Source organism: Helobdella robusta, assembly GCF_000326865.2.
Source record: "Helobdella robusta unplaced genomic scaffold HELROscaffold_2, whole genome shotgun sequence".
NCBI lineage: Eukaryota > Metazoa > Annelida > Clitellata > Rhynchobdellida > Glossiphoniidae > Helobdella > Helobdella robusta.
Window position 1 is genome coordinate 1,414,042 of NW_008704083.1, and position 8,803 is coordinate 1,422,844.

General features: G+C 32.6%; 1 protein-coding gene across 1 annotated transcript in view; it reads right to left on the minus strand.

Moving 5' to 3' along the window:
- Positions 1–7,641: 7,641 nt before the first annotated feature.
- Positions 7,642–8,803, minus strand: part of HELRODRAFT_160033 (hypothetical protein) — a gene marked incomplete at both ends in the record, with an annotated part of 5,140 nt that continues 3,978 nt past the window's right edge. Inside the window, one exon of the mRNA XM_009017055.1 lies at positions 7,642–8,201. Coding sequence (XP_009015303.1) covers positions 7,642–8,201 — 560 coding nt within the window. The remainder of the gene's footprint in view (positions 8,202–8,803) is intronic.

The window sequence follows — 8,803 nt, forward strand, 5'->3', positions numbered from 1 at the left end:
CTCTCTCTCTCTTCCAAAAAATTTGGTAATCAACTGGTTTATACAAATGATTGAACGCTGACGATGTTTTTGGTTGCCGTTCTATTTATTAATATATTTCTTCTCACTATTTTGCTCATTCAATCGCAATCAAATGAATGAATGAATGAATGAATGAATGTATGAATGAACGAACGAATGAATAATGAATGAAAAAATGAATGAATGGGGTATATGTATGTCAGTTCATCAAAATTTCGTTCTGGAGTCATCATTTAGATTTTAAAAGTCAACCGGTCAGTTCAAGAGGTCTAACAAAGACTAAAATACAAAGGAACATACAAACTTACATACACATAAAACAACAAATAAAGTAGCATACAAACAAACACACACACATAACCACATACACACATAACCACATAAACACACTACCAATCTGTCAGACAGAAAAAATTGTATGAAAAGCTTTGGACAATACTTTAATTAAACCCGCCAAGCAAGTTATATCTAGACGATTATAGACACAAAAACAGTTTAGATCTCCAATTTCAACGATATAATCTTTCGAGTTTTTTCACTTTCTATTCTTCACTCCCTCTCTCTTTTTCTCTCCCTCTCTCTCACTCTCTCCCTCTCTCTCTCTCTTTCTCTCACTTTCTCTAATTTTTTCTTTTTTTCAATTTGTCAATTTAGTTTTTTTCTGTCTCTGTCACTCTTTTATTAGTTCTTTTTCTTTCATTCTTTTATTCCTTTCCTTTTTCCTGTAGTAGTAGTGTAGTAGTAGTAGCAGTAGTAGAAGTAGCTGTAGTATCAATGTCATTTATATTTTTATATTTTTTATTTTTTTTATTTTCGCGCCTAAATTGGGCTTATAAATTGTTTAAAAGTTAACCTAAAATAAATTAAATTTGGCGGTGAAATCTCAGCACTTTGAAAGCCATATCGTCTTGATCTAAATATCCATTCGGTACCTCTAGTTAATATTTCAACGGTGCTTTCAGTGAAGGTTAAATGAGTGTATGTATACACACACAGACATACACACACACACAGACACACACATACACACGTACAAACAATCAAACACACAAGTAAACGCACAAACAAAAATTGTTTGACACTCATCGCCCTATGTTATGAATCAATTTGAGGTGATTTATATTGACGAATGCATGTAAGTAAGCACACACATACAAACATACAAATACAAACATACAAAAATAAATGCACACCTATACAACATTCTTGCATATACAAATATCCAGACTCAATGATAAACAAAGAGAATTTTTAAATTTAGGATTGAACTGACATATTTTAAAGAAACCGAACGATATTTTAAAAAACAATTGAAATTGAATACTGCATAAAATATGGCCTCATTCAAAAAATATCCAAACATAATCAAACACACTCCTCATATATACACAAATGTGTTCAAAAATATACACACACAAACACATAAACACACGCAAACACATACACACGCTCAAACACATACACACACGCAAACACACACACACGCAAACACATACACACACGCAAACACACACACAAACACAAGCTATTCAAATACACGCAAACACTTTAAAAAACCAGCATGTCATCATCGTATCTTATGTTTTTAACTTCCTTTTATAAATTTTAAACCAGCAAAAAAAAATTTTTTTCTTTAAAAGTCACTACGGCTTCTGCTGCTACTACAATTGCTACTACTTCTACTACTACTGCTGCTACTACCACTACTACTACTGCTGCTGCTACTACCACTACTTCTACTACTGCTGCTGCTACTACCACTACTTCTACTACTGCTGCTACTACTTCTACTACTACTAATACTACTGCGAATTACTACTACTGCTGCTGCTGCTGCTACAACAACTGCAACTACTACTAACAAAACACGACGCCATTAATTAAACGATGAAAAAAATATTTAAAAATTTTTTTAAAAAGACAATTTGCTATTCTTTTACCAAACAGGACATTTTATCATTATAATTAATTATTATTTTATTGTAATTATTATTATAACTGTTATTATAATTATAACTATAATTATTTTTTTATTACAATATAATATTACGAAGACGAGGCAAATGCGACAGGGCGCCTTATCGGACAACTTCAACTTTTCATTCGTTCACCACCCGCGCTTTCATCTGTCTCCATCCATCACTGGATGAACTTCCGGCACCGATCGCGACGATGACGTCATGACTGTGACGTCCCACGCACGCACGCACACACGCGCGTACTCAGATTGTAAACAAAATTGCGTCTATGTTATTTTTTGGCGCGTTTTCTTTCCCTCAATTTTTAAGTTTTTTTTTTAAATTGCTGTTCCCGCTTGTTTCACCGTCGTCATTATCGTCGCCGCCACCAGAGCTATCATCATCATCACCACCACCACAAAATTCATCATCATCATCATTACTACCACTACCACAACAATCATCATCATCATCTTCTGCATCATCAAAAACCACGTGCTAGACTCGTCAGTACTTCCATGATATGTTCATCCCTCCTAACTTAGCGAGTCTTTCAGTCCAGATATCTAACTACTCTCACTTTCAACTATCAATATCTTACTGAACTCTCTTTTTCTTTTTCTCTTTCTTTCTCTCTCTCTCTCTTTCTCTCTTTCTGTGTGCTTCTCTCTGACTCTGTCTCTCTTTCTTTTTCTTCTTCTGTTCTCTTTACCTCTCTGTTTCTCTCTTTGTTTCTCTCTCTCTCTCTCTCTCTCTCTCTCTCTCTCTCTCTCTCTGTTTCTCACTCTTTCTTTCTCTTTTTTTAATGAATCATTAACCACCAACAGTAAAAAAATCTGAACCTAAATGGCGACAAAGGGCCGAATTTTTCTCAGTGGCGAAACTACAGCGGTCATTTTTAACAGCGCTGACCCGCTGAACTAGACGAGAAATAATATTAGGCGCTATATCATTTGGTTAAAGTTGTTTGGGGAAATTTTACTTGGTCGTAAAACAGCTATAAAACTGCGCTACACAACTTGTTATTGTTTATTTTTCTTTGTTATTTTTAATTCTTTTGTATCTATGTACCTTATATATATATATATATATATATATATATATATATATATATATATATATATATATATATATATATATATATGTATATATATATATACATATTTGTCTGATCTAATTTAGATATATGTACATGCGGATCTTTTTGCATTTGAATACGGTTACCGAAACACAAGAGGAACAGGCGCCTTTAACCACTAGACTACCATATCACTTGATAGAATTTAGGATGGATTAAAGCAGACGTGTGTGACGTAACGTAATGATTATTTATAATCTTTGGTCCTGTGTTGTTGTCCAATGCTATCAATCATGGTTTTTTCTAATTGGTGATGTTGGGTTTTGATTTTACAAACGTTGTTGATGTTGTTGTAGTTGTTGTTAAAGATGTTGTTGTTGTTGTTATGGTTGTTGTTGTTGTTGATGGTGGTGGTGATGATGATGTTGTTGTTGATGTTGTGCTGTTGGTGTTGTTGTTTTTGTGGTTGTTTTTGTTGATGATGTCGTTGTTATTGATATTGTTGATTTTATATTCTTAACAACAACAACAACAACAAATGTTTATTAGCAACAACACATAACCAACTACAAAAACATTCTAACACATACAACATAAACAACAAACAAATTGACACACTCTTCCGTTTTGTTTGTACGTTTGTATGTATGTATGTATGTGTGTATGTATGTATGTGTGTATTTATGAATGAATGTATGTATGTATGTATGTATGTATGTATGTATGTATGATTTGAACACAGTCAACCATTGTTCAACAGCACGCGAAACTTGAATTTCTCGAAACTCAGCAATTACTTTCTGATGATTTTTGTTTATAAACAGTTAACCAATCGATTACCTGATTTATTTAACAGTTATTTCAAGATGAAACAACAATGTCGGCAACAAAATAATCTTGTCTCTAACAAATCGAAAACAAATATTTTGTTCTCTCACGTGTATTGCAAGGGACCGAGAATCTGGAACGAAATTTTAAACAGTGGATTTAATTTTGAATTTATTTCGTTAAACAATTTTAAAAAAAGTTAAAAGAATATTTACTTAAGTTTAAGCCATAAATTTTTTGTTTTTGAAATTACGTTTAAATTTGGTTGAAAACTTATAACATTTTAAAAATTATGTCAAGGTGGTCACACTCGATGAGTTTCTGAAAAGAACTTTACTGTGGTCATCCTGTCTTCTTCTTATTGATATAAAGGAGAGATAATTTTTTTTTCTCTTTTTTAGATTAATTTTGAGAAGCAAATAAAAATTCGTTTCGTTTCGTTTCGTATGTATGTATGTATGTATGTACGTAAGTATGTATGTGGTTGTGTGTATTTTGTTTGTTTGTGTGTTTGTTTGTAATTAAGGGCGTAGACTTTTCGTCTATCAAATTATGTGAATCTATTTGATCTTGATGACATTCCAAAAAAAAAATAATTTTTTCTATTTATATCATTAATATTTTTTTGTTTAATAATCATGATTTAATAGCGGGTAATTATTTAATAATTGATAACAAACTCAAATAAACACATATACACACATACACCAACCAACATAACACACATACACACACACACGTAAAAACATACACATGTAAACACACACATGTATAAACATACCCAAGTAAGCACACACATGCATACACTTACACATATACACACACATACACAAATAAGCACACATACATACACACACACACATACAAACACACATACACATACATACAAAATGAACTGCAAACAAGTGGGAAGCCATTTTAGAATAAATGGGAAGCGAAGTAATAATAATTTTTTGGAAACTTTCCACAATATTTGTTTCCATGCCTGTATATTTGTATATAACTTTGTATGTTTGTGTATACGTTTGTATGTATGCATGCATGTTTGTACAACTGTATGTGTGTTTGTGTGTGCGTGTGGGTGTGTTTGTGCGTCTTTGTGATTGTATATGTATATGTTGTATGGATAGATGGTTTTTACTTTTTACTAAAACTACTTTTACTACTACGACTTTTGCTGCTACAACTGCTGCTACTTTTACTACAACAACAACTACTACTACTACTACTACTACTACTACTACTACTACTACTACTACTACTACTACTACTACTGCTACTACTATTACTACTATTACTACTACCACTAATTTTAGTATAAAGTGTGTGTTTGTTTGTATGTGTGTTTGTGTTTGTGTGTGTGTATGTGTGTAAGTGCATTTGTGGTGGGTTCATGTTAAAAAATTTTTGCATCCAATTCAGATTTGCTTCTATTAAGGACTGCATTAATTTGTAATGGTTTTATTTTAAAAAAGTATTGGTGATAATTGTGTCGTCGTCGTCGTAGTAGTAGTAGTAGCAGTAGTAGTAGTAGTAGTAGTAGTAGTAGTAGTAGTAGAAGTAGTAGTAGTAGTAGTAGTAGTAGCAGTAGTAGTTGTGGTGGTTTTGGAAGTTTAAATCAATTATTCAAATCTTAAAATATATATTTGAAGCCAGGGTCAGTGAAGGAAGTACATAAAATCAAATGAAAATATCGTTTTTTGAGTGTGTGTATGTGTGTATGTTGGTTTGTTTGTCTATGTGCAACATCATCAACAACAACAACAACATCAACACCACCATTAATAACAACGACAACAACAACAACAACAACATAGATATCATCAACAACAACAGCAACACAATCAACAAAAACATCAACAACAACAACAACACAATCAACAACAACCTCAATATTAACAATAACATCAACAACAACAACAATATCAACAACATAAATATCATTTATCAACAAAACGTGATGACATCATAAATAAGTTTTAATACAATTTTTCATCGATAGACAATAGAATCAATTTATTAAGACGTCATCATCATCTTCATCATCTTCACCACCATCGTCGTCATCATTATTATCATGGTAAACATTATTCGAATCACGTTCTTTATATATAATATACACACAGAGTAATGTGTACATGCATACAAACATACATACATTCAAACATACATACATACATACATACATACATACATACATACATAAATACATACATACATACATACATACATACATACATACATACATACATACATACATACATACATACATACATACATACATACATACATACATACATACATACATACATACATACATACATACATACATGCATACATACACAGTGTTGTATAGATTACTTTTGGAAAGTAATCTGATTACAAATTACAGATTACTTTGCAATGATGTGTCCGATTACAGATTACAGATTACATCATCAAACTTTTTGAAATTAGAGATTACATCATAAGAATTTTATTTAATGAATGTCACATAATTTTATGAATTATTAAATTGTAATTATTCATAAAATAATTTAAAAAATTGCATTTTTTTTAAATTTCATGAAATTTCAAACAAGTTTGAACCAGAAGCGACTTTGCTTATACTGCTTCATAAAGTTCTTGAGCAGACCAACTTTTTAACATTACGTGGGCGGTCTAACTAAAAAGCATACGACGTCAATGGATAAACTATTTCTTTTGAGTAAGTCTTTTTTTTAGTTTTTTAACTTTAAATTTTAAAAATCTTAGGTATTGTTGTCGTTAAAGTAATCTAAAATAAAGTATACATACATACATACATACATACATACATACATACATACATACATACATACATACATACATACATACATACATACATACATACATACATACATACATACATACATACATACATACATACATACATACATACATACATACATACATACATACATACATACATACATACATACATACATACATACATACATACATACATACATACATACATGCATCTCTTCTAGTACAGTCTGTCAACATGAAAGACCTAATCAACATCATCATTAATACCAACTACAAATCCAAAAAAAGCTTTTTAAACAACAGCAACAACAATAGCAACAACATATATATCTTTGAGATTTCATTTTGTAATGGTTGTATGATGCCGTTTATGTAGTTGTTGTTGTTCATTTGTTGTTCATTTGTTGATTTTGTTGATTTGTTGTTTTTATTGATTTGTTGATGTTGTTGATTTGTTGATGTTGTTGATTTGTTGATGTTGATTTGTTTTTGTAATAATTTTTGCTTATCATTTTTGGATATCATTTTTTTTTCTAGTTTTTTTTTCAAAAACAAAGAACGAGATTTTTTTTCTCCAAAATTTTATTTTCAAGATCTGGTAAGAAAAACGTATGAATGAATGAATGAGTGAATGAATGAGTGAATGAATGAATGAGTGAATGAATGAATGAATGAATATAAATAAATCACACAATATCACATAACAATATTGAAGGTTCTAAATAGGTACGTATGTATGCATATATATATATATATCCATAAATATGTACACACACACACACACAAACACATGTATATATACATAAATGATTCATAACGGTTTTTTGTTAATTAGGAATTAATAGTTTATAACGATATTTCATTAAATACAGACGCGCGCACACACGCACGCATACAACACGCACGCACGCACACGCAATAAAATAAAATAATAATAATAATAGCAGACGAACTCGCACCGAAAAGCTACAAGTTACAAGTCTTAACAGCCGCAGTGGGCGCGTCACGCTGCTGAAGCAGCTTCTTCGGCGTCAGTGGCGTCACAAAAGTGGACACGAAGGTTTTTCTAAACTGCCTGCTCATGGAACAGTAGAGGATGAAGTTGATCGAGCTGTTGACCATCGTCAGCAGGTCCATCACGTCACCCAACTTGTCGTAAATGTCCTTCACAAACGTGTCGTCCAGGATACCACTGAGAAGGTTCAGCAATCCGTTTGGGAATTCAATCATGGCGAAGAGAAAGACGACGATGATCAGCATCCTTGTGGTCCGGTACGTTCTGCGTTGTCTGGCGTCCAATCCGGGTTTCTTGGCTCCCAATGTTCTGGATTGCTCGTCTTTATTTCGATCGCTCATAGCCGCTCGGAGCAGCTGGCGGCGTTTTCTCTGCGCCGACGTCATCTTGCGTTTGAGTAGCAGGCTAAGGATGACCATGCCGATGCACGGGATGATCTTCACGAGCACCGCCTGCACCCAGAAGTTCAAGTTCGTCAGCATGATCTCCGGACCGGTTGACGTTTTGAAATCTGTTTGTTTGTTCGGTGCGTTCGTTTGTACAAGCGATTGTTATAGTATCAGTAGCAGTAGTTGTGGTAGTTGTAGTAGTAGTTGTTGTAGTAGCAGTAATTGTAGCTGCAGTAGTAGTAGTAGTAGTAGTAGCAGCAGTAGTAATTTTAAATAGATTTTATTTTATTGGCGGTTTGACTGGTCTTTGTAATATATGAGTTCCACGTTATTAAATTATACAAAAGTGATGAAATGACGTCATAATGAGATGTGATAAGCGATAATAGGATGTGCCGATTAGACGGGCGATAACACCGAGAGAAATTATCGTTCCTATTTTTTGGCAGGGTTTTGTTTGCTGCATAATCTAATTCAATTTTATTTAAAAATCACCAACAAGATACGATAAGAGCCTTTTACATACGTTGAAAACCATAGAACTAAAACAACAGGCAATCACAACAACAACAACAACTACTACTACTATTACTATTACTACTACTACTACTACTACTGCTCTAATGCTACCACTACTACTATTACTACTACTACTACCACTACTACTACAACTACTACTACCACTACTACCACTACTACCACTACTACTACCACTACTACTACT